Source organism: Corvus cornix, chromosome Z (genome assembly GCF_000738735.6).
Source record: "Corvus cornix cornix isolate S_Up_H32 chromosome Z, ASM73873v5, whole genome shotgun sequence".
Classification (NCBI taxonomy): domain Eukaryota; kingdom Metazoa; phylum Chordata; class Aves; order Passeriformes; family Corvidae; genus Corvus; species Corvus cornix.
Genome location: NC_046357.1, coordinates 51,641,948 through 51,669,388, shown reverse-complemented (window position 1 = coordinate 51,669,388; position 27,441 = coordinate 51,641,948). Strand labels below are relative to the sequence as shown.

The 27,441-nt window shown below is 37.9% G+C and overlaps 1 protein-coding gene across 1 annotated transcript in view; it reads right to left on the bottom strand.

Moving 5' to 3' along the window:
* Nucleotides 1-27,441, bottom strand: part of TMC1 (transmembrane channel like 1) — an 84,420-nt gene that overhangs the window by 8,405 nt on the left and 48,574 nt on the right. Inside the window, exons 6-15 of the mRNA XM_019281875.2 lie at nt 24,197-24,287; nt 23,280-23,361; nt 17,501-17,607; nt 14,572-14,670; nt 10,901-11,043; nt 8,477-8,621; nt 6,289-6,483; nt 4,116-4,295; nt 3,747-3,899; nt 2,301-2,429 (exon numbers count right to left, since the gene is read on the bottom strand). Of these exons, the coding sequence (XP_019137420.1) occupies nt 2,301-2,429; nt 3,747-3,899; nt 4,116-4,295; nt 6,289-6,483; nt 8,477-8,621; nt 10,901-11,043; nt 14,572-14,670; nt 17,501-17,607; nt 23,280-23,361; nt 24,197-24,287 (1,324 nt within the window). The remainder of the gene's footprint in view (nt 1-2,300; nt 2,430-3,746; nt 3,900-4,115; nt 4,296-6,288; nt 6,484-8,476; nt 8,622-10,900; nt 11,044-14,571; nt 14,671-17,500; nt 17,608-23,279; nt 23,362-24,196; nt 24,288-27,441) is intronic.

The window sequence follows — 27,441 nt, the reverse complement described above, 5'->3', positions numbered from 1 at the left end:
GGACTCCATGGCATCTCATTATCACTTTGTCTGCTGAAGAAGGCCCTGTGTCATACATTTTTATTTCCGGTGTAGATGCATAATTACCACAAAAATTGTTTAGTCTTTTATTTCTGAACTATTAATTTGACCCTTCATTCTGGTTTTTCAAATCTTTAATCACTTACCCAGCTCTTCTTTTACCTTAATTATTAATTTCTAATTTATGAACATTTCCAGTTGGAAACATCGAATACACTGAATTTAGCAACAATTGAAAGGCAACACATATTAATTTTTGTTCACATCCACTAGATCAAAACTTTCTGGTAAGTAATTGTGGTTGTAGACTTTTTTCTTACACCTAAATATGTGTTTCAAACATACTATTTATACATGTACAAATATTATTTATACATGTATACACCATAGCATGATTCACCATACTGATGGACAAAAAGACCATGAATAATGGACCTCTTCCAGGTAATTATTATATCCATAACTGATAGAGGGTGTAAGGGGCATGAGATGCAAAAATAACAATTCCCTTATGGCTGAAACAAGACAAAGTCATTCTACTGAAATCTTCAATTGCAGTCACAATTTTGACTTGCACTGTGCTGTGCTGTTGAAATATTTGAAGTTACTGCGCTGCATAGTTTTGTGCATGCACACACCCACACATGCATATATGTATGTTTACAGTGAACTGATATACTTATGTCATATATATTTATGAATCTGCTTCCATAACGGCAAAAATTAAATAGATTACTAGTATTAAACTTGAAAAGCAGTTGACTAAGAAGATCTGTATAAGATAGAATATCAAAAGCAACATGGAGAGATTAATAAGATCATATGGAATCAAATAATGTATGACTGCTTTTTGTAACATAGGTGCTAGCATTAACAGATATAATAATTTAAAATCCAATCTTTAAACAAAGAAAAGGAAGGTTTTCCCACACGATGTTCAAGTTAATTTCTGGAATTCTTCACCAAAGGACATTTTGATGGTCAAAAATATTTTTCTTGTAGAAAAAGGCTGAAAATTAATGGATATATATCCATGGCCACAGCTACAGCTACTTCCTAAGGAAGATTTTAAGATTAAATGTTTCCAGAAACTCAGTGATTTCCAGTTTCAACTTCTACTTCCAGCTGTTTTTTCATGCAGATTACTGGACCTGAGGACCATAATGGGCCAGACCATTACAGACATTCCTACATACAGCCAAATAAAAATGTCAATTATAGAACAGTTTCAGGACCCCCTACAAGCAGATGTGTTGTTGGCAATATTTCTGCTCATGCTATATTCAAACTCTATTTGGTTTTGATATTGCAACATTTATTACTGGTTTGACCACAACCTGCTCAGCTGGTAGTCTTTGTCTCCATCCCTACACTAGTCCTGTTTGAAGCAGAAGGTAAAACCTTGAAATAATGCTGACATTTCATAGGAGTCAGCAAGTAACAATGAGATTGCTGTACCAGAAACCTGAGGTTTTTAATAGAAAACACCAAACCTTTCTCTTCCTCTGGAAAACTGGGATTTCCCAAGATGCAGTTTTTAGCAATGCAAGGAATTTTTACTTGTACAAAGACAAAATTTTGAGGAAAGAAGGACAAAATAACAGCTACAATGATTACTTATGCAGAGGTACCCTTGATAGTCTTAAATTACTTAGCTCTTTTCTGTACTTCTCAGTAAGCACAAGAGAGGCTTCAGGAGCTTCATAAGCTTTGGCAATACCATGATTATTACTTAAAAGATGAAAAACAGCATCAGACCTTACAGAATAATAGGTGGCAAATTTAACCTGGTTCAGGTCAGTGTGAGACCAAAAGTCTCAACTTCCGAGTGAACAGTTCTATGCCTGCTTATGTTATGGGCCTTACTAACTTTACATCAGCTAAACTAGTTCTAATGAAATATATATATATATAAAAATACTTCTAGAAGAGGATCTTTCCTATTTTTCTCCGCAAGAACTGTGTGCTAGAAGGCCCTATCCAATCAATGAGATTATATTCTGTGGAATGTTCAAATTGTAAGGGTGTGAAAAGTGTGTACCCAGTGTTCTCACAAAATCAAATAAATTAAAGAAGTCCTAGAGTTACCAAAGTTTAAAGAAAAAGACAAATATTAAGGCACAAACAAATTCTGAGAAAAGCTAACACAATGTAGTACAGGGATTTTGAAGATGGTGTATCTAACCAAAAGTTAACCCTGTAGTTTTGAAAGGAAAATGAAATTTGTTACTTAATTGTGAAGTGATGGATAGCAAAGACATTTAAAATCAGATACTTACAAATCCATACTCCAAGTCCCAGCACCAGCAGTAATTGAAAAACCTGACAAAGACGGCTCTCAAAAAATCACCAATTAAAATTGTGATGTATGTTGTCATCATGTCAGAGACTGTCAGGCGCACAAATTCCTGTTAGAGCAATATTCTCCTTTAAGAACATATTTAAGCAATTAATAATTACAAAAATAATTAAATACTGTACTAGTTCAGTAATTGTGCTTATTCTGCTTCAACATAGATAAAACTCTTATTCTCTCTACATTCACTGATTATGTAATGTGCCAGAACTACTGCCCCTCATTTTCTAGAGGTATCCTTTGCTCTGATTTGTGCTCATATTATCAGATGAGACTTCCAGGGTATGATTAAACTGGGAAAGGCTTCTAGTCAAGATCACTGCTATAACAGAAATCTGAGCTGATACCTTAAACTGTTTTTGATTCCTCTGACTTTGAGAACATTATTTAAAAAAACCCAAAGCAAATGGCTTCTTTCTCAAGGAGTTCCAATGTCCAGTGGATACAGAGAGGAAGGAAGAAAATCTTAATTCAAATCCTCATGCCCCAACTTTTATTTTAGGCTTTTTATATTTCACTAAAACCTGCTGTAACAGGCCTTACCCGGATAGCCCAGAAAGTTATTACTGTCCCTGATCAGTAATGATCAGTAATTAAGGGTAAAATTATTTCTGTTATGAGCTCTTGGTGTTCTTAGCTTTTTATTCAGCATCAGTAAAAAGAAGAGAGGGGATGATTTTGCCAATATGGTCCCTGCTCATGATTTGTTCATTCAGGAGGGCAGATTGTCAGAGTGACAGAGGAACAGCAAAGGTGATTCAATATTGAAGTTGTTGTCATGGCCAAGTCAACAATAATGAAGTAGGATAAAATAGAGGGAAAGGGTATGTTAGAAAATTGTTTGGAAACCACAGTTTATACTAATGGGTCAATAAGAATAAATGTTCAACTGAATCAAATAAAATATTTGAGCAGATTTGCCACTAAACTTATATTGTTCTTTCGCATTATTTTGCTTGGCTAAAGACAGAGATGTCTTTTCAAAAGCATACTGCTGTAAGAGCTGTCTTGCACACATATCCCTGTTGCGCTACTCCTTTTTTTTTCAGAATTATTAGACAAGTTTTGCAAGGCAAAGGTAGCATCAGGAAGGGGAATATATAAGAGGATAGTGAAAAGGAGGGGGAAAACAGAAATGCTTTCAATTCTGTCAACAAACAGAAAAAAGAATTTCCTGTTAGACAGGAGACAAAGAAAATAAAATAATTTTAAAAAAAAATTTTAGTTCAAGAGAAACTCCCACACCTGCTTCTCACATTTTCTCATCTAAATGACACTTGTTAGCCAAAATAAAGAGGATTTAGATATCATGTCCTGCAAGAGATTGTATGACCTGTTTTCAAATATGAGCTCCGAGCAGCTACATTACCTGTCCCACCATTGTTTCCCAACATGGCCCTCTGGGGACATCAGCAGGGTCTACCTGTATTGGAGGAGCAGTTGAATTCTCTGGAATAGTGCCATTGTACAGACTGGCTTCCCATATTGTCATGTTATATTTGACTATCTTTTCTTCTTCCAACTAAGAAATAAATCAGGGAAAAATAAAACAACATGAGCTTGTTACCAGCCCTCAAGCTTTTCTATTCCAAAATTCCCATTGCTAGCTTAGGCATGGATGTAATTTACTGTACAGAAAGAAAAGAATGTCTTTCACTGATATGTCTGTGCCTGTCTGGAGGTCCTCAATGTTGCCCAGCTACATTTCAAACATAGTGAAGGAATGTAAATATCTTGCCTTGAGGTTGATCTCATCCATTAGGGCGATAATGAAAGTGTAGAGATTGCCAAGAAAAAGAGCAAAGATTCTTCCCAGCTGCCATCTCAGAGCTATTCGAGGGTGGTAATTTTCCAGAGAACTGATTACATCAAATAAAGTCGGACAGAACATTCCCAAAAGTGACATAACTGTGTTCACCTGAGGAGAGGGGGAAAAAATGTTTACAGTGAAATGTGAGACATAAATTCTTCTATTATTATTGATTTGGGTGAAAAATATATTTCCATTACTACTTTTTATTTGGTTTTTGATTTAATAGAAACCAAAATCCTCTCTGAGTATCACAAGTTGATGAAATCTGCACACAGTCCCAGTCTGCCTATTTCCACTAATTTCCTCCTCTGCACGACTCACTAGACAATTGTATCTGAACTGTGTTCTGACAGAACTAGGTACTGCTGATATGGAGAGGGAGATAAAAAACTTACAATATTCTCAGAGGGAAGGAGAGTCAGAGAGAAAAAGGTCTTCTCTGAAAAGTCAGCAGCAGCACTTTATTGTGCTGTGAGCTTCAGGAATAAATGACAAAAAATATATTTATCCTGGATTTCTCCATTGCATAACTGTATGCAGTGTTCAATCTCTTAATGAATCTAGTGTAATGACATTTTCTACAAAAGCAGCTTAATACTTTTATGAAGAATATAAATTTTTAGATATTGCTGCTTGCCTTATATGTAGGAGCTGCACTTTTGTTTACTCTAAGTTGTACGTTAGGTGCTGGGATTTTTTCTGATCAAATTTTCAACTCATATATTAATGATGCAGACATAAGAAAGTTTGATCTATAAAATAAGGAAAATGTGTGAATGTTACTCAGAAGCCAAATACATTTATGTAATCAAATATTAATATCCAATCAAGGGCAATGTTTTGTACTTACAAATATGTTAATTACCTGTCAATAGAAAAAAAAATTTAGCCAAAAAATGTCATTGTTTTTTTATCCACTCTCCTTTAGAGATACACCTGCTCCAGATCTTAGTTCTGTCTCCTTAGAACTCTATTTTTATTACAGAAACAAAAGTAAAACTATGAGCGTAAAGACAAATGTTACCTACCTTCCAGATTACAGCATAAACTAATATAACAGCTTTCAGTAGCCCAGTTCTTGTTAGTACAAATCTGTTACCACACCTTTAAACTGAGAGAAAGCTGAATTCCTCCAAGCTCTGTTGTCTCAGAGCTTGTGTTGCCTTAAATCAAGAAGTTTTGTACACAATTTTTCCTTTCCTATCAAACTGAAATGTGATAACGAGTAACTTAATCCACTCTCAACAACCCTATTTCTCTGGATTTTAGAGGTGGATTATTTGATATTTTAATATTACTTTCTCAGTCAGGCTTTGGTGTTGAAAATTCTGGATTGATTTTCCTTGTTCCATCATTGCCCATCTCATTAGCTTTGTGAGGCTAGCACCTTTTTCCTTACCTTAAGTCAGGTATGTACTTTACACTCCAGCTCAGAAGATAGGCTTGAAGTAACAAAATAGTTTTACAACATGCACAGTAGCATTTTTGCTAAGGAAGTAAAACCTTTCCAGGTTTTCACATAGCACACTGACTTCAGGCACATACTGCACACTGTTGTAGCAAACACAGTCACCATCATCACTGTACACCTCTATCAGGCAGGCTGCACCTGCTTTTGAGGAAAGCATTAGGCACAGATTAGGCACAAAACAAATGGCATAGGACCCTTGGACAGGGCAAGTGGAACAGAAAGGTATCAGTTTCAACCTGTTGCCACACTGCAGAGTTGTATCCGTGAGGTCCCAAATAACTTTATCTGTGCCCACAGACCAATCACTTTGTTTGGGTCAGTCTCAAGAGGAAAGCAACAAGATTGAAGAGATCTCACTAATCCAGAGAGTGTCTGGAAAATAATCCTAAGAGCACAGAGGAGGAAATGTAAAGGCCTCAAATGAAAGCTAAATACTAAGGAATATTTGAAAGAAGCAAAGAAGAAATTTGATGAAGTAGGAAGCAGAGACACATAAGCAATTCTTTTGTTAGACATTTACCATCCACACTCAAGAGTATTTAAATTACCAGGGGAAAAAAGGCAACATGCAAAGCAGAGAAACACAGTTTCAAACCACATCTATTATAGAAATGCACTAGCACGAACTTCATTTCTTTCCCACCACCCGTAGTTCTCCAGACCTTCCAAGGCAAATTGCTGGGATCTTCTGACAACAAAAAAGATGAGGTAGCCACTTCCAGCAAGTGTGCATAGGGCTAAGAAGTTAGCAAGTACCCTCAGGAATCGAGTCAAATGAATATTTTCTTCTTTTCGGCTCTCCTGCTCCTCCACGATTGCTTCCTGCACTTGTTAGAAAGAAAAGAATTTTATGAATAATTTATTGCTCAAAACCCCACATTGTTTCCTCAATTGTTAGAAGTCAGTTAAATAAATTACAAAGATGCAAATACACATCTCAGCTTCATGTTTCAAGATTAATGTATATTATCTCATAAAATCTTGTCTGGGTCCTGGCAGATCCTGGGGTTTTGGCTCCCCAGGGTTTCCTTTGCCCTTGTTGAGTGTGTCCCCAATGAGTCTTGTTACACTTGTACTTGTGTCAAAAAAACCCAGCACGTTCTTTCAGCTTGCAAGGTGATATGAGACTGAGTGACACAGCAGGATAAATATGTGAATATCTGTCAGAAAAGGAAACATCATGCTTTAAAAATGTGCATTTGTGAGAAAAGAGGAAAAAGTTTCATTCTGAAAGTCAGCAGCTCAGAAAGAATGAAAAGACAGTTGAGATGTAGAAATCCCAAAAAAATTGGACTATGCAGAGTTTCAGACTGCAGAACAAAACGTTTGCCCCACATTTACCCTTGATCATGACTGATAAATATTAAGACTCTGAGACAACTATAATCTCCAGTTTCTACTTTTACCAGCTGAAAGAGCTTTTGCTCTGGAGTGTCCTCATGAAAGGAAGTTTTATTACAGCTTCTGACTTTGGTATAGAGGTCAGTTGCCCAGAGGGGAAGCTGAACTGCATTGTAATAATTGCCTTTCATGGCTCTGCTCCTTTTACAGCATGTGTTTGTCACATAAATGACAGGAGACTGCAGCAGCTTTCAAACTAAACGCCCATGATCTCACATAAGCCAGGACTTCACCCTTTCTCTCTGAGGTTCCTTGCTTGTTTGCAAGAATTACAGGAAAGCTTCATGAGTTTATTTCTCAAAATTAAGCCTTTTTCTCAACTGATTTATATTCCCAAACAGCTTTCAGCATCTGCTCTTAGTAGACAGGCAGGACAAGCTCACACAGATTCAATGCTTTCAGTTAGTACTTCTCCAGAATTTGCTCTCTTGGAATCTTCTTTTGATGACTTACACTTGAGTGCAGTTCTGTGTTATGCCTGCAGCTTAGGAGGCGGGCAGGGTGAGTGGCTGTATCACTACTGTGGACAGGACATGTGCAGTTGAGTAGAGCAGCCAGTGCTCACTCCTCCAGCTCCCATGGTGTCACACTTGTCGCTGCAACTGCAAGCCTAGCATCTTCTTCATTGTCTCACAATACTTTGCCTGTGTATTCCCTGTACATTATTACACTGAAAATTAAATCTTCCTTTGCATGCTCCACTGCTGTGGGCCAGCCACCTTAGTGCAGAAACACATTCTTTAACATCCAGCTTTCACAGCCCTGCATCTTACACCTTGCCCCAGATTCCTTACACAATTACTCTTGAAATCAGCATACCCTATACACAGGGTATATATACTTGTATATATATACAGGAAAGGGGCCTAAGAACATTGTCTTGCAAATTGGGCTGTATTTTGTAACTAACTTGAAAATTTAAAAAGAAAATTTTCTTACTGAAAAACAAGTATAAACTCAAAATTCTGCAGCCATTTTCTGATATTCTGATAAATAGCCCTATACAGATTATTCTATTACTTTGTCTTATATCTATTCTCTGTAACAAGAGAAGTTGACAATGTGAGGTTGACAAAATGGGAGGAACATTTTAAAAAAGATTTTCAGACAAACACCATAGAAACTGGAAGCCACCAGAAATGAGAAAAAGGAAAATATTATTTTTACAGTAGAATTAGTTTTCTACAACTGGTACTGCCAGCACAGAGGACACAAAATATAGTAATGTTATTTCACAATTTAAAAGAAAAAAAATCTCATGGCAAGACACAAAGACCAAGAAGGATGTACAGATGCCAATCCAAGTATATGTTTCTAAGCCTCAGCACACCTAACTCTTGAACTTAATTCCATCCAATTCATACCAGTGTGAAAGCCAGATTGTGCTGCCTCTCCTCAGTAAACTTTGTTTTACCTTAAAGCTTGTTGTGATGGAGGCAAACTTATTATCTGCTGTCTCAGGATTGCCAATCAAGTAGTCCCAGCTTGTGAACATTTTCCAGCTGAAGTTAAAACTAGTGTCATCCCCACCACCATCATCATTTGCATTCTTTGCCATTCTACAAAAAACATAAAGACACAGAAGACCTTGTTAACACTAGTTCTGCTTTGTGGGCGTGACTTTTAAAAGGTTCCGAAATTCTAACTTTTTTTCTGAAAAAAACCCTACATCATTCTTGCTGTCAGTTATGCTTTACTAAATCTTTTTTCTGAGACAAGAGCAAAAGATGGGTATTTTCATATTTAGACACTTTATAAGTTCACAACACACATTTTTTATGAGAAAGAATGAATGTATTTCATTAACCCCTCAGAGAAATTCTGCTAGATAAGAAACTTAATAGAAGAACAATATTGAGCACATCTCTTAAATAGAAAGGTGCAGAACATCCTGAACTGCAATAGATTTTATTAGAGAGTTCACAAGTAGAAAAAGAAGAAAAATTCTGATAAAAAAAATTCTAAAATAACAATAAGCTAAATAAATACATAAATAAAACAGAACAAAATAAATATAACAAAGAATATAATCAATATTCTAAAATAACAAGACAGAAGTAAACATTGTTGTAACACATAAAATATCGCTCATACAGCTATCTTCCCTGTCATTTCCTGTGCACATACGAAGGATTTATTGCTGTGTCCAGAAACATCAAATTATTTCTTCAGAAAAATATTTCTTCAGATTAGACTTGAACATGCCTACAAAATTCTCTGTTTTAAAGGGGTTTCATTCACGTAATAACAGTGGTATTGCTTCTACATACTTTGTCAACTAATTCAAGTCATTAAGCACAAGTATAGAGTGTACTGATGAGGTGCAAATCATGTAGTCTTCAGTATTTCTGGTCAGGAAAAGGCAACACTTAAATCTCAATAATTCAGCTGAGTTATGTTATTAATATTAATGCATTCTATGTAGCACATTTTTTAAAATACTCTCAAATCTAGGAAGACAATAGTAAGTCAACAATACAGAAAATCCTTCTGAGATGCCAAAAATCAATAGCAGGGTTGGTCGTGTCTAGAAGGGTCAGAGATCAAGAAAGGTTCTTGGTAGAATCTGCCCTGCTTCTGGTTTATAGACTAAGATATTTCCTTCTCAAGAGTTTCTAACAAAATAATAAACATACTTGTGGTTAGAATATAATCTCTTTGAGATCAAAAATGTTTCCATTTTATGTTACACACTGCAAGAGCTGAAGAGAGGAGCAACCCTACATCTAAATATTTCCCCTAAATAAAATAATAGTGCTTATCATCCTCACTACCTCTTTCACATAGACCTTTGCAAGTTCCCAGTCAACAGCAGAAAAATTATAGCACTTCCTGTTACATTGCTTTTAGTTTCTGTGCTCACTGTGATTATTTCTGGAGAAATAGAAAAGAACTCTCATATGAATTCCTAAATACTAGTCATCATTAGTGTCATGGCCAGATGGAAAGTTAGCACATGCAATGTATTTTTTTCTCAAGGATATTCCTTTTTTTTGGGCTACAGGTTTTTCCTGCTATCAGGAATATTTTTTGTCTGAGTGAAAGTCATTGAAATAAAATTTTCTGAGACTAAGATTTTTCTAATCTTGGCAGTTGTTTTATCAGAAATATTTTAAAATAAATTTTTGAACTAAACCAATTCCTAACTTATTGAAGTGGTTTGTTTCCTCTCCAAAAATACATATATGTGTATGTATACCTAACTTACGCTACCTAAAACTATGCTGTGCCAAACCCATAGTGTCCTTGAATCTTGACTTGCAAGGTTCTTATTTTTTCACTATAGGCTTTTTTAATAGCACTGCTAGAGCTGACTGTACTACTGTGTTAGGTGGTCATCCTGCTTGAACCAAGGGTATTAAAGACTATATTATTGGCAGCATTTACTGTGAACTGTGAGCTACATGCAGAATTATTTGCCATATGCTTCTTTCTTGTGTTCTTCCTTCATAGAAGAGTTTCACTCACATAAAATATCACTAAAGGTAGAATTATTGAATTTCCTGGATTTTAGCTGATGATCTACTAGATGCCAAGTATTATGAAAAAATGGGATGACAAATCTCTTCCTCACTTTATGCATTCATTTTTCATTTTGAAGTTCAGGGGAGAAATGTTTTGTTATTTCAGTAAAGATTTAGTCCCACTTTCACAACACTGTAACAAAACTTCCGGTGCAGAAGAACAGATAAATAAATACAGGTTTAAGGAATCTTACATAAGTTTGACCTTGATCTTGCATTGTCCTGTCCTTAGAATTACTGCATTTTTTAAAAAGGCAGTCTCCAGGGTCAACAGTGGAATTACCTACTTTTTTCCAGAGCCAAGGAGAACTTACGTTCGAGTGACAATCATAAAGCTATAGCCAATAGATCCAACTCCAACAAGGAAATATGAAAGAGGCATCCTGAACTTGAGCCACCCAATTGTCCTCTGGTTATTGTAATAACCATAAAAGAGTACAGAATACTGTGCAAAGCCCTGAAAAGTCAGAAAAAATTAAAATATTACTTTTCTTACTTACACATAATTGGTAATTGTATCAATAGCAGTGTATTAAAACATTCATTTCAGTGAATTCAAATCAGTTACAAGCATCTCTATAATAAATCTCATAAGATAGAAAATGTGTCCCTTAATTTGAAAAAGATGTAGTATATTTCGTAGCAACTTCAAAATCTTTTGTCTTTAAAATTCTTCATTTACAATCCACCTACAATTTAATCAGTCAAAACTAGTTCATCAACATACTTCTTGTAAAGAAAGAAACATACTGTTTTACAAAATTTGTTTTTCAGATTATTTGCACATAAAATGCTGGATTTTTAACTTAATTTTCACCTTTCTAAAATTTATTTGTATAAATTTGAGCGAAAATTTCATCTGCCTTCTTTGTCTAACCACAGTTGTCTGCTGTTCTTTGGGTGAACATTCAATATATATGATAACCAATAGGTAGGTGCATTTTATGGGTAATTATTCAGTACATAGAGCTTTTGCACACTTAGATTCAACTCCAAGGCTGCAAAAAATGCAATATAAGTGCACTGTCTTTCTCAGCAATTCAAAATCTATCTTCTTTTCTAAATATCTTAGTATGAGTTTCCCTCTCTTCTACTGGTCAGACTGACGATTTTTCAAAAATATTTACTAGTACCTTATCAACTGTAAGAAATTGCTGGTATCTACGTGGACCAAATAGCTAGAACTTCCTGTTAACTCTCAAGTTACTGCAAGAACTCTCCTCCTAAAAGGAGACCAAAGCCAGAGCCTTGACATGGACAGCTCAGTGCATGCACAGCAGTGGCAAACCTCCAGCTGGAGGTAAGAATTCCAAGCACAATAGTATTTGACCTCATAGTTGGAGGATAGGCCATGAATAGTTTTGACAGTAATACAAGGAGATGAAGGGTTGGTGAATTAAAAAACCATTTGCTTGACTTCTGTTTTTCAGTTGCCCATTTTCCTTAAAATTAATACATCTTTCTCTTACTTATTTTTTCAAAACATGCTCTTAAATTATTGAAGTTTTTACTCTACCTTAAATGTGTCACAGGGTTATTTGAAAAACCTAATTCACAATTTTAAGCTGAAAATCAAATATTAATATGTGGTAAATATAATTATTATTCAAAATATCATGAACAACATATCTCATTTTTCTTCATCTCTGACTAGCTTTGAGACATGTGCCTATGCATAATGGATAAAAATATGTTCATCTCTAATAAGGCAAGTATTACAATAGAGCACAGTTCTAGCTAACTACTAGTAAAAACATCTAGACCACTCAGGACACATTCACATTCACTAGTACATATATTGCATCTATTTGGTCACTAAGGCATCCTACAATTCCATCTCAGCCCAGGTTTCAATACAGCCTAATGCAGCTCTAGAGAGCCTTTTTATTTTCTGTGTTCTGCAAGTCAGAGACAATTCCTGCTCTGTGTATCATTCAGTATGTTTACTCCACAGCATTTAACCATAACATTAGAAATAACTTTAGCTCTGTAAAAATAGGTGTTCAAGGAAAATCTCTTTCACTCCTTTCTGAGCCTAACATAAAAGACTACTGATTGAATGTGTTACTGCAATAAGCCTTGAGAGTGTGATTTTTTATGTTTGGATTATAATCTGAAAAATATGGTAAAACTGAATTCCAAGTAGAATATAGCAAAATCCAAATATGCTTCCTTTTGCCATGTCAGTAATGTGCATACATTTCAAGTACAAAAAAAGAACAATAGACATGCTGAGCTCATCTTTCCTTTGTTTGTCTCAGAGAGTGGTGGGGTTTATGACCCATTTATAAAGAGATGCCTCTGCCTGAAATTAGGTGACCATAAGAGACCATACACTGAAGTCAATAGTGCAGATTTTATTTAAGAGTGAATGTGAGGGGGAGGTAGACAGAGAGAGAAAGAAATGGGAGTGAGAGGGTATAAGAGACAGAGTGAGAGAGAGAGAGAGAGAGAGAGAGAGAAACTAAGTAGAAGGAGATCACCAGTTGAAAGACACCACTATCACCACATGAATTCCTTTGGCATCCTGCCGGTCCTTCTTCACCCTGGTCCCCGCAGTGGTGGGGTCCCAAGACATTCTTCTGGGGTATCACCTCTATATAGCCCAAGTTCCAGGTATCCACGATGTTCCTATGACTTGGGCTGGTATGTGCATAAGCACTTGCTTGCTGTCTCACTTGCTTCCTTTGCCACATTGGGAATTTTTGTCCAAGAGCTAACCAAGCCTCTTAGGCCTGGAATTAACTCCCCCCTCCTGCAGCGTCTGTGCTTATCTCAAGCTCCATTATGGTCACTTGTCTTATGGGTACAGTGTTTCCAGCTGCATTTTTTAAGTCCTTTCATAGGACTTGGACTCCTTTGGGTTTTGCTGGGGTTTTGTTTAGGATAAAATAGTGATTGTTGACATGTGATCATTAATTTCTAACTTACCTGATAGCACATAAGCATTGATAGCAGATGAAAGGTACTATCTCCTGTGCTGCTTAAACAAAGGTGTCATTGTCTTCAGGGAATATTTGTCAATCTGACATGCCTCAAAAAAATTTTTTTTTCCCCCAATATTTCCATCTCTCTCATTTCTTTATTCCATGTTTGTTATGTTTGCATTTGCTCCTTGTGTTAACTACTACTTTGTTATTTGTTATACTTCTTCAGACCTGTCAGATTCTGGTTCTCACAGTTATAATCTTCTCCTTTCTTTCCACCATGTCTTCATCCATCTTTTCTCAAATACATTCATTTTACAAACTTTGTTCTGATTTTGTGAATGAAGCTCTTCTAGTCTCTATTCTTGTTACAAAGTCTTCAAGTTACTATAATTCCTTTTTTCTCCAATGTCTCCCTGATCTTCTTATTTCTCATTTTACAATTTCATTATCATTATCTTACTTCCCAGCTACATGTTTAGATTTACTCTTACTTTCCCTCAAATACACAACTTCTGATTGCGCTAGATGCAATGTTATTTCATGAAGCAGTCACTGCAAAATGTTACATATGTAGATTTTTAGAAAGATCTTCCAATTCTTTTTCTATCCAAGGAGAATCCATCACTGGCATTGTATGTAACGGAAGGGATAAGATGTAGGGAGCTCACTATTATTTTTTATTTATTTTCTTCTCCTTTCCAAATTCATACTGCATTTTAAAATTCAGAATCCTAATCATATAAAACCAGAAGACCAAATTCACACTTAAGAAATGGAAATCCACTACCCTGGAGTAACAAACCAGCTTTGAGATATTTCCCCATTGTCTTTGTATTGCTACATATACTGAGACATGCTTGTGAATATCGAACTTCATTATGTGTTTTGTCTGAAAGAAACCTCTATATAGAGAGCTTGTGAAAAAAAAAAGTAAATTAATTATCTTGCAAATTACCTCCTGAAATACTTCATATTAAATAATTGAGCATTAAATAATGAAGTAATTGTGAATAAAAGTCATGTGGATATGCAATATTGCAAGATTATGAACTTACACTAAAATCCCAGAGAGTAGCAAAATTCATAGCAGTTGCTTCTTCAGCTCTTGGGACAGTTTTTCTAGGCAAAGAGCCATATGGCTTACCCATCAAAGCCTGAAACCAAAAAATGAGAGTGATTTATAGTTTAAAGCAAAAAAGCAACAAAGGACAGTGATCTGTCATTTCTTTGAAAGACTTGTTTCATGGTCGTAAATTCCTTAATGAGAATGACCTCCTTCTACAATTCCTTTTACTGCTCCTCACATTACTGATTGAAACTGTGCTTAGTATATGCATTCAGTGCCGTGTTCTAAATTTAAAATTCCACTAGTATCATGGATTGCCAAACATAGCCTCTTACATTCAAAGGCAGCTTACATTCAAAGGACAGAAGTCCACCCATATTTCTCTAATGAGCAGTGTTTATCTTACAAAGACCAAAATATTAATTTTTCTTTCAGTACAGATTTTATTGGGATATTTTAATTGAAATGTATGGGAAGATGGTAGGGAATCAGTTTTTGAATTCTGACAATTCCCCTGCTGCTGGTAAGATGCAGGCACAGTGTATCTCCTCTCAGGGTCCCTTCCAGGCTTACCCTGAAAACTGCTGGATATTTTTTTCTGTTTTGGCTTCTAAGGAACATCACAGAATGAGAGAATATGCTGAGTTGAAAGATTATCAAGTCCAACTCCTCACCCTGCAAAATGCCATCTCCAAGCATCATACCATGTGCCTGAAAATATTGTCCAAACAATTCTCAAATGCTGTCAGACTTGGAGATTGTGACCACTTCCCTGGGGAGCCTATTCCAGTGCCCAGCCATCCTCTAGGTGAAGAACCTTTTTCTAATATGTAACCTAAACCTCCCCTGACACAACTTCAGGCCATTCCCTTGGGCCCTGTCACTGGTCACCATAGAGAAGAGATCAGTGCCTGACCCTCCTCTTCCCCTCATGAGGAAGTTGTAGACTGTGATGAGGTCCCTCTTCAATTTCTTCTTCTCCAGGCTGAGCAGACCAAGTGATTTCAGCTGTTTCTCATACGGCTTCCCCTCAAGGCCCTTCACAATCCTTTGGATGCTCTCTAACAGCTTAATGTCTGTTTTTGTTGTGGTGACCAAAACTGCACACAATATTCAAGATGAGGCCACCCCAGTGCAGAGCACAGTGGGACAATCCTCTCCTTTGCCCAGCTGGCAATGCTGGGCCTGATGTCCCCCAGGACACACTTGGCCCTCCCAGCTGCCAGGGCACTGCTGACTCAAGTTCAACTGTCCCTCAACCAGGACCCCCAGGTCCCTTTCCACAATGTTTCTCTCCAGCCTCTCATACCCCAGTTTATACACCCAGCCAGGGTTGCCCTTCCCAGGCATGGAATCTCTTCATATGGTTGGTGGCTGCCCAGGACTCGAATTTACCAATGTCTCTCTGCAGGGCCTCCCTGCCTTTGAGGGAGTCAGCAGCTCCTCTCAGATTTGTATCATCTGCATCTAAGACTTGCTCAGTATCCCTTCCAGTACTGCATCCATGTCATTCATGAAGATGTTGAAGAGCAGAGGGCCAAGGATGGAGCCTGCAGAACCCCATCATTGACAGGTCACCAGTTTGATGCCACCCTATTCACCATCACCCTTCGTGACTTAACCATAAGCCAGTTGCTCACCTATTCCATGATGTGTTCATCCAGCTGCGTGCTGCACATTTTGTCCAGAAGGATACTGGGAGAGACAGCATTGAAAGCTTTACTGAAGTCCAAAAAGGGTGCATCAACTGGCTTCCCTTGATCAACTCAGTGGGTTACTTTGTCATAAAAGGAAAGCAGGTTTGATAAGCAGGACTTTCCTCTCATCAAGCCATGGTGGCTGTGACCATTGCCTGCATTGTTCTTCAGTTGTTTTTCAATACCTCACAGGAAAATCTTTTCCTTAAGTTTACCAGGCACTGAAGTGAGACTGACAGGCCTGTACTTCCCAGGGTCCTCCTTCTTGCCCTTCTTGAAAATTGGAACAACATATATCAGCTTCCAGTCATCTAGGACCTCTCTGGATTCCCAAGGCCACTCAAAAATAATTGAGAGAGGTTTTTACAATGACATCATATGATGAATCCCATCAAACCACAGAGACTTGTCGGGATCTAGCAGGATGGATCATGCTATTGAAATGCTGGGCTAGGAAGTTGATGGAAATTCCTACCTGACTCTTTCTCATCTGCTTGCTACAAAATAAGAAAGATAAGAGGAACATGGAATATTGAAATCAGGGATAAGACACAATATTTTTAATTCCGTAAAAGCCCTGCTTTTAGAAGGGCAATATGGTGGCTCAAAGAAACTCAGAAAGTATATATTTCATAGAAGTAATTCATGTCTAAGTCTAATATCTGCTCTACATACCACTCTTAACAGTGATGTTGCACAGTGCAAAGCACAGAGGTCTCTCATGACTTTACAGCCCTGTTACACCTATCGGCAAGTGAGTATTGCATCTGAAAGGATCCTCTGACCCCCAAGATACATCTTTCTATTGCAATGCACATTTAGTCAAGATAGTCCACCTGGTCTTCTGGTCATATGTCTTCTTGGTCTCAGTTCCTCTACTCAGTTCTGCATAGAACCACCAAAAACAAGCAAACCAACCAACCCACTCCCCCTGAAAACAAAAAAACCCCACGCCTATGTCATCGCAGACTCAGCAAACCATTTCAGAAGACAACCCTATATGTATTTTACACTTTTCTGTCCTGTCTATTTCAAGACATCTCTCTGTAGAGACAACTATCCACAAAGGAAGTCCATCTTTACAGGCCTGGTATGGTTTAATACTTTCAAATGGAACATACAGAGATGAAAAACTTGTTTAAAGCTCCAGTCCTGTGAAATCTCACTGCAAAGACAGAAATTCACAATGCAATCCTCAAAGATAATTGAAAATATTCCCACCTCAGGCACCATTACAAGACCAAAGGTCAGTCCAAAGAGAATCATGTTTATTCCATACATCCAACGCAAGAATATGAAATAAGATGCTACTGATGAGCCAAAGTGACCTGTGAAAACATGAGATGTGATAAAAAGGCAGATAAGGTAGTCCTTTGATGTTATTTTATCTAAAGATGCACAAAATTTATTTAAAATAAATAAAATCAGGAAAGGGTTTTAGTTACACATTTAATTGGTTCTAATGTTAATTAATTTTAAATTCTAATTAATTCTAAATTTAATTAATTTTCATTTTTTCGCTTTATTACCATAATTCTAATAACTTTTCTGCATATCGCATACTAATATGCATTGAGCTGGCTAAGAAAACAGACACAAAAATATAGTATTAGTTAAATTGACTATTTAGGATCTGATAGAAGCTGTGATACTTGCTATTATTAAGTAATCTCCAGAAATATGTTTCAATTCTTTTTATATTTTCTCTGTCTGATGTTGATTTTAAGCGTTCTTGACATGCTAAGCCAGAATCAGCCCAGTTTTAATAGGAAGCAGCGCAGAATTAGCCAGTGGGGAAAGCCTTTCCAAGGAGACAAAACAGTTTCCAGTGCTGTTACCAGAGTTCTCACCAGATTTTTTCACAAGAGATGAAAAAAGTTATCTGCAAGTGTTTGTACCCTTTCTTTCTCTTACTTTTCTGTTTGTGTGCTCTATATGTAGCTGGGTGTGCAGGCAGCCCCATCCCTAGATGAAGGATTTGACCTCACACAGTCCCCTGTGCACAGGTACGAGGCTACAGGAGAAGCACCGAGAACCAAGGGCCTGATTTCACCCATAGTCTGCAAGTCAGGCCAAACAAAAATAAAAGCCCAAATTCAACCCCAGCTTGCTTCAGCACAGTTCTGCTTATTATAGGAGAGCCGTCAGCTAGAAAAGAACTAGATTTCAGTTCCATTACCACTCATTTGCAGGGGAAAAAATGACCTTTCTCTAGGTTTTTCACACACACAGTTTAGGAGCCTGGTGCACTCAGACAGCAAATGAGAAGTAAATCTCTCTGTTCAGAGGAACTTATATTGCTATTTATATTGTTATTTCCACACTGTTTTGCAGATATGTAACAGATTCTTTCAGTCAATAATATGAACCTAATAAATCTTGTGCTATTTGGGGCACATATATTAATATTTTACTGTAACAGCTCAATCAGTAGAAAATTTAATACACTTACACAGGTTTAATCCCAGAGCATAAACAGAGGCCAGAGCAGCCTTATCATGTGATCCATGTGGGATCACACACAGATCTGCCATTACCCATCGCAGAGGGAAACTGGAGAGCTGATACCCTGGCCATGGCTGTGCACAGTCCCAACTTACCTGACACCTTTGCACAAGCCAAGTTAAGCCACCAGTTTTTCCATCAAAATATTCCTGCCCTCATTAGAATGTTTAACATTCACAGAGATCAAGCAAGGGCAATTGTAGCAACGTGCCCTAACTGTCAACATTATCAGGTACCATTGTTAGGCACAGGGGTAAACCCCCTCAGCAGCTGCCAGTTGTGGCAGACAGATGTCACCCATGTCCCCCAATATGGGAGACTGAAATATGTCCACGTGTCAGTAGACACTTTCTCTGGAGCTGTCTTTGCATCTGCCCATGTGGGAGAAAAGGCAACAGATGTGATAAAACACTTTCTCCTTGCCTTTTCCACCCTGGGAGTGCCCAAAGAAGTGAAAACAGACAATGGTCCTGCCTATGTTTCTAATAAGTTGTAAGATTTCTTTAGTCAGTGGGGCATCCAGCACACCACAGGCATGCCCCACTCCCCCACAGGACAGTCTATTGTTGAAAGGACCCACCAAACTCTCAAGAGGGTCCTTGACCAACAACGTGGAGGTGCAGAGGTTAATTCTCCTGTTGTGAGACTCTCCAAAGCTCTCTTTACCATCAATTTCTTAAACAACTCCTTCTCAGAACCCTGCCCCCCTATATTCTGACACTTTACCAATTCAACACAGGCTAAATTAAAAGAGCAGCCACTGGTGTTGGTCAAGGATCCAGAGAGCTGTCAAATTCAGGGAGCCTTTCCACTCATCACCTGGGGAAGGGGATATGCTTTTGTTTCCACACCAGCAGGTTTGAAACGGATGCTGGGAAAGAATATCAAACCCTACCTTGGACCACCGACAACAGCTCTTGAGAACATAAAAAAAACCACAGATAACCCTGATGCTGAGTCAGCCAAAGATGAGGTTAGTGCTGCCTGGAGGCGGCGTCGATGCAAAGTGACAAGCCACATGAACATCTAATTTGCACCCCCTCCAGACTGCTTCAGTTAAAAATCCCCCTGAACCCCTCTCACCTCCCCTCATGTTTTCCCCACCCGAATAATCCCTTACCCTTCCTATACCCCATATTTACCTTCTTTTTTGAAAAGGGGGGATGGAAAAGGTAAATTGATAAAGGGAGAATGAACATTTTCAGTTTCAGCTATTCTCGAGTGATTCGACCTTTCAATAATCTAGCCTTGATTCTTAACAACTTTGTTTGAGACCCTTACAAAGACACTGGCCCCAACTCCCCCATGGAAACCGGCACCTGTCATCCTGCCATCTCCTAAATGTCCCTAACCCGAGCAAGTACACAGAGACACTGCTGTGGCTACAGATGCTGTGGCTGATAAGAGCATGGAAATAGCAGCCTCGATAGCCCAGAAAGGTCCACCGCACCCAGCACTGTCAAAGGAACTTGGGACTTATTGGGACATTGGGAACTCAGGGGAGGGATTACCTCTTTTCAGGGGCTTTGCGAGTGTTTCTAGTTGTTCTGCCATCCATTCATTGTTTGAAATACTGCCACAACCCTGGACCCTCACTGTCAAAAATGAAAATACACTTTCCCCACTCATAGGAAAGGGAAGTATGATTCCCACCTTGGTTAGTTCCACATAAATGGAGGAGGGCTTCTTTTAAGGTAAATTAGGGGGAAATGTTGCAGTGGCTAAGTCCACTTTACACCCCTCAAGTTGCCTTAAAAGTGATCTCTCCTTACAACACTGTGCTAGAAGGTTCTCCCTTTGTCTAGATTCTGCTGGTCCCTGGCCCTCTCCCCCTCCCATCCCTTCTCCCATTGGCCCCTGTTATGTCACTCAACCTTGCCTCTGTCCCCTAGCCCTCAGACTGTTGGTTTTGGATGCTCTGCCCGCCTTTGGGAGCTCTCGGGATAAAACTGGCATGGGCTTTCAGTTTGGTTGTTCTTCTTGCCTCTGTTCCCTTCGGGTGTGTTGCCATTAAACACCTCAGAACTGCATGCAGAGAACCCCTCTTGCCTCTGTCTCTGGTTTGTGCATAGACTGTGTGTGTGAGAAGCTGTTCGTGACTACCTGCAAAGGTGAGATTGTGTGCACGCATAGGTGCTGGGAGAGTGCTGCCGAAGCGGTCCATGAGGGACCCAGTAGGGACAAATGCAGCATCGATCCACTGAAGCTTCTTTATTAGGACACATTTATCACAGTGCAAAGGGAGGAACAAGCCATTCTGTCAAGGATTTCAGCATTTTGAATCTGCTTTATTCGCAGTTCAATTAAATGATAATTTTGAAATTTTGTGTGAAGTGCCAATCTTAGCAGTGACTGCCATACTGGGAAGTCTGGGGAGAGGTATAGATTGAGAGACTTTGAGTTAGTCTATCTGGTTGTGATATGCACATTACCCAGTTATAACCGAACTACAGCCTTGGGGCATGCTATGGACTGCAAAAATACAGTGCAAGAAATTATGAAGATTTCTGATTTCAGGTTACTTTTGTAGACCTCTCCATGCCACATTATTTTTTTGCTCAAATCCTGATATCCCCATTCCAATGGGAATACCTTCTTTTCACGCACTGAGTTGTAGTTCTCGTACCAGTTATCCTGATGAAACTGCTGCCATGCATCCACCTGGAACACCTGCAGTGAGGCAACACGGTGGAATTACCTGCATCACTGTAGCTATTGCAAGCCAATGCACAGACTGCTCGTGGGCTTTATTCTTTTTCACCAATCAGGAAAGAACAGAGACCTCTGGTAAGTAAGAAGCTTAAGTATGGATGAGGGTGGTTTAGCCGTGACTGCCCTTAACTGCATTTTCAGAATGGGCAGGTCCAAACAAGGACCTGCAACAGGGAACGCCGAAAATGTCGCAAATGGACTGCACTAGCTGTGAACGAAATCAGTCCAAGTTTTACCAGTATTTCAAATCTACTCTGAGGTGCAACATGTTCCATGTATGAATGAAATACTTCTAAGTAGACTTTAGCCATCTTTTCCTGCATCCACAGCCTCACCACAGTAGGCATTGGCATGCAGACTGGTGTGCATTGTATAAATTTCATCAGCAGAGCAAGAGTCACCCTTTCCCAGTACAGGTCTGTGTGATTCCCATAAAGTCCTGTTGCACAGATAATACCACATACCTGTCCTGTAAGGAAAAGAAGCCTCTATTTTCTAAATATATATACTTCGTACATTTATCAACGTCTATCTCTTTTGAACACCAAAGCCCCAGCATCAGATTCACGTATTGCCAACGTGAGGACACAGCACAGCAGAGCTTGATGCCTTTTGTTCTGAAGCCAGTCTCCCAGTCCTAGAAGGGACTCAGCTTGAAGAAGGGATAGCCCAGTGAGATAGCCCAGTGCTTCAAGCTGTTTGTTACCTGATCTGTCTGGATAGCTGGAGGACTGGAAGAGTCAGACACAACTGAGAAAGGCTCTTTATGTTGTAATGAGAAGTATTTGTTGTAAAGGGAATCTAAGTGGCAGTTCCTTGTGGATACAAAAATGCTGCTAGCAAGGGTTTTCTTGCTATTTTCTAAGTCCATGAGAGACTTGTTCTCTCACACAAAAGACAGTAGCGGAGTTCTGTAAACAATTAAACACCTGCAACCTTGAAAAGTCTTGTTTATAGTATAGTAGAAACCTATTTGGCAAGGGATGTTTTAGGATTCTAGCCAATCACCCCAAGGGGTGATCCTTTGTCCAATTAGACTATGAAGAAAAAAGTCTATAAAAGAGTTTGTAAAATAATTAAATAAATCAACCTTGCTGCACAATTCCTGCCTGCTGGATCTTCTCTCCTCCTCCCTACAGCTGCGGGACACAGTGATACACCCTAGGGCGTTTTAATAGTCCCTCACTCAGGTATCCATGCACTTAAGTCAAATCTCCTTCAAATAAAGGGCTGCAGTTTAAACTCATCACTGGAACTGCAACACAAAACCAACTTGTGACAGACCCCTACTCTCAGACATACCCATAGGAATGACTACACTGCCTCGTTTATACATGGGGCATCCAGGGCCACTATTGTTCTCTCTGTGTTGTATTATGTGGCTGAAAATGAGAGAAATACAACTTACATGAAGCTCAAGCTAATAAAAAAAGTGGCAGAAATAATTGCACTATAGCCTGTATAGTATAATATGTATAAAATAAATACAGACAAAATAAAGTGAAGGTGAATAAAGTGAATGGCTAAATCACGATTACACTTTTCTAGGATTAATCTAAACACTGGCTCTTGAACTGCTACCTGTATAATGACGATTTTTTATCTGTAAAGTGATAGTCTCTGAAGAAAATTTTCAACTAATTATACAATCAAGCTCAACAATGAGAAAATAAATACTCATTGATTTTAAATGATGCATTGAATACAGACACATATTCTAAAGGAATTATCACTTTGGCAGACATCAGAAATGTGGTACTAGATCCTATTCTTACTTACTTACTTTCAATCTCCTTAATTTTCATTTCCCAGGGTATGCAGGCTGTCTTAAAATTTTCAAAATCTCTTTGAAATTTCATCCATTTCTGAAATGAGTCACAGAAAAGAAAAAACAAAAACCACACTATCATCTCAGTGCCCAGATGCTCAGCTCTTCCTTGAGCTAATGCAACCCCTTAATCGTCCACAACATCCTTTGGCAGAGTCCACAAAGTAATTGCTTGTGAAGAGTCATCTCCTTTTGTTTCCTACTGGGTTTGTGTGAATTTCCTATTTCTACCACAAGAATTATTAGCTAATCACGTCTTTTAATGCCAATTTTTTCTTTTTTTTTTTCTTTTTCTTTTTCTTTTTCTCTTTTTCTTTTTCTTTTTCTTTTTCTTTTTTTTTCTTTTTCTTTTTCTTTTTCTTTTTCTCTTTTTTCTTTTCTTTTTCTTTTTCTTTTTCTTTTTCTTTTTCTTTTTCTTTTTCTTTTTCTTTTTCTTTTTCTTTTTTCTTTTTCTTTTTTCCTTTTTCTTTTTTTCCTTTCTTTTTGTCTTTCCCTCTTTTTCTTTTTCTCTTTTTCTTCCTCTTCCTCTTTATTTTTTTCATCCTTAACAGAGGGCTGTCTCAAGGGAAAGACTGAGTTTTGGATTCAGTCCACACAAATACCCAATCTACACCAAGAGAAATTACTTTCACGAGATACTGAGTGCTTGCAAACTCCTGTAAAACAGTTGATTTTTGTTTTGATGACAAGTTTCAAAAATCAATCTGTAAGAATTTGTTAGAAATATTTTCATGCAAGGGCAGTGGAAATAAAAGTTTTAAAATTCATAGAAAGACAAGAAAAGCTACTGTGGTAGATGGGTACGCATGGCAATAATCTCCAGATGTCTTCCCCATTAGCTTTACAGAAAGTTAGTGAAACAATGAATTTACCTTGGTCATCATCACTTTGTATGCATAGAATTTTTTTCCTTTTCCTTTCCCAAGAGCACCTTCAAACTTTTCAACAAAAAGCTGTGCTTCCCTGGAAAATGAGGGCAGAAGAGAGATACAGATTATGGTATAGGAAATTTTATATTGTCTCTATCATTTTAATATAATTTTTTTACTCCTCATAGAGCTTTATAAAATCTTGTTCCCTCAGTAATGTTTGGAAAGGAAAGTTCTGATATTTTGTATTTTGCAGATGACTATATAAGTAATGTATATGTAATGCAAAAATACAAAAACTTCAGTCACCTGCTCTAATACAAACATATTTGGAGCTCTAAGATCTGCCTACATCCAGTCAATGTTATCAAATACTTTTAGTCACAGTGACTTTTGCAGTTCAGCTGCCACTCATTTGTGTGATGCACAAACAGTTATTTCTGTTATTCCAGCACTTATTCCAACAGAAGAAAGAAGGATCTCTGCAGGATGGTGCAGATTCTTGGTGGTGATTACCTTTCTTGCTTTCTGTAATTCTTCACTTTTTCCTACTCTTCTAATTTCTCCCTTGCTATCTTCTTTGATAATGAGTAAGAGTGAATTAACATTTTGATTACGAAAATTTGACCTCATTTGTGTCTTAATCTTGCTCTGGATACATTTGAACCTTCCCCCTCTGTATTGTGGCTTAGGATGCATTCCCAGTTTGGGAGGGATATGTGGACACTAGAGCTTTGGTTCCTTTGTGTCTACCCTTCTCAATTCTACATTTAATTTAGCTCTTCCAAATTTTTGTGTATATCTTCTCTAGCTTTACCAGTCCCAGAGTAATTTCTTCAAAATGCAGCTTCACTGGTCCCCAAAAGGCTAAAATTTAGCTTATGTAGGTTATGTGAGTTAAATAATACAAATATGAAAGGAAGACTTTTAAGCTCTTTTTAAAATGCATAATGTCTGTGGATTCAAACAATAAAGAGACGAGATCAAGTGCATACTAATGTTTCCTCCACTTAATCCAATTTCAGTTTATGACTTTCCATTATATCTCTCCTACGAAAATGTGCTCTAGAGGCTAAATGTCCTAAACCACTGGAAAACAGACCAAGCATTCTTAGCTGTCAGTGTACTCACAATCCTTTAAACTGTTTTGTCATCACACTGGATAACTTCAAGGCACTGCACATTATGTTTGGTATTTTGCAAAGCGCTTGGGAAAAGGTAGACTATTGGGAAAATATTGATTGTGATGACATCTCTTTCTTTCCAGAACAGCTACAGATAAGTATACTGAGTAAAATTAATTATTATGCTTATGTTTTCTGCACACATATTTAATACAAGGAAGGAAAAGATGGTGTTAAACTGCAAAATCTGGCAGTGTTAGTGGCAGTATAGCAGTGTAGTTGAGCTAAAGGAGAATTAAAATTATGTGAGAAGGTGGCCATTAGCCAGGTCATAACTTTTCTAAACTAATGGTTAAAAATCTCAACATCTATAAAAGTAACTGTATATTTTTAGTAACTGCAAATGCTTAGGGTGATCTTCAATGTGAAGATCTGTTGAAGCTTTTCACAACTTAGACACCCACTGCAACAATTGCTTTAGCTTGCAGTACCAAGAATCCATATAAGTGCACATAAGTGCAAAAATGAGTTACTAAATTTAATTTTCAGTGCTTGAGAGCTTTCCCTATTTGGGAGCACTCTGAGCACTCTCTCCTTCAGAGCGCTCTCACCTAACCCCAGCTGGTGAAACATCAGGGCCAGTGCAAGTTCACATGACCTCATCAAGACTTCAGCGCGCATTTTCCCAACATTTGAGATCATGAATCACTCTTTTTTTCTCTCTATAGCACAAGGAAAGAAAAGATTCAGATTTTAAAAAGTTAAAAATACCCAGCCAGCCCCACAGCCACAGAGCCCACCTATTCATCACTACGAAAGTGTTCCTTGAGGATGGAGCCAGTGTCTTTTTAAGGATCCAGATTCTTTATTTCCAATTCCATGCTTCTGGATCACATTTGTATTCTGGATTTTGAAGCCTGATCTTTCTGTACTTAGCTAACATTGACACTGACTGAGGGTTCTGTATTTTCCAAGCCACTCTGAGTCCTGAGATTTTGCAGCTCACTGCTCACGTACCATTTTTTTCATTTTGATTCCCAGAAATATCTACACTTAAATTACAGCCCTCCCATGTAAGTCAGAGAAAATAGATTGGTTCAGCTGCAGGAAACCTGTGTCCAAGGTCGCCTTTAAATCCAAGCCTCAGAATCTAAAATCTTGCTGCTCTATCGACAGATATAAGGCAGTCCTGACAGCAGATGGCAGCTTCCTCCTAAATTCAGCAGTCAGTGCTGGAACAGTGCCATAAAAGCAGGCAGACTCAATAAACTGCACGCCTACCTATGTCCCAGGTCAGCATACTGTATTCTACTACCACTTCTTTCACCGGGTAATTCAGGCTTGTTCATGAAAATTTTCTGAAATCAAAACCTACAGAGTAGAAAACTTGTGTTTGCAGTCACTAATTACATTACACTGCAGAATACGAAATCTTCAAATTGTAGGTTGGGTTTTTAGGGTGAAGCAATAAGTTAGAAATTTATGGGCATAATCTGAAAACAGCAATAAATACACTAAAAAATTCTCAATAGCATATATGAGTACATTTTGCATCTATAGGTGAACATTAAAACTCTCCACAAACTTGTTCTGCTATAAAACGAAGCTAAGTCAAAACAGGAAGGAATTCTCCACAACGAAGTTCCTAAAAATATTTATCTTAAACTGCTAATCCAAACCCTCTTTTGACTAGTTTTAAATTAATTTTGCTATGTTTTCTACTAAAACTAGTTTTTCTTATCCTCATCTGCCTCCTGGATCCCCATCAAGCAATCTTTCAAGTGTTATCAGCATTTAAGCTTTTTCTCCAGGACAAACCAAAACATTGCTTTATGAAAGTGGTGATCTGGACCTACAGGTTTTATGCTGCTGATGCTCCTGAATGCTTCCCTGGATTTTGCTTTGCCAGGGGCTGAAATTTCCTCTCCCCTTGCACCCCTTCTTCCCTAAATGCTTTACAACATATTTTTCACTGATTTTCATCCTGTTTCCCTGCAGTGGACTAATTTAATCACTACATCACAAACAAACGACTTATTTCTTACTGAGTGGTTACACGTGCAGTCAACTGAGTTGCACATGCAAGACTGGACCAAAAAAACATTGAATCCATATGTACACAAT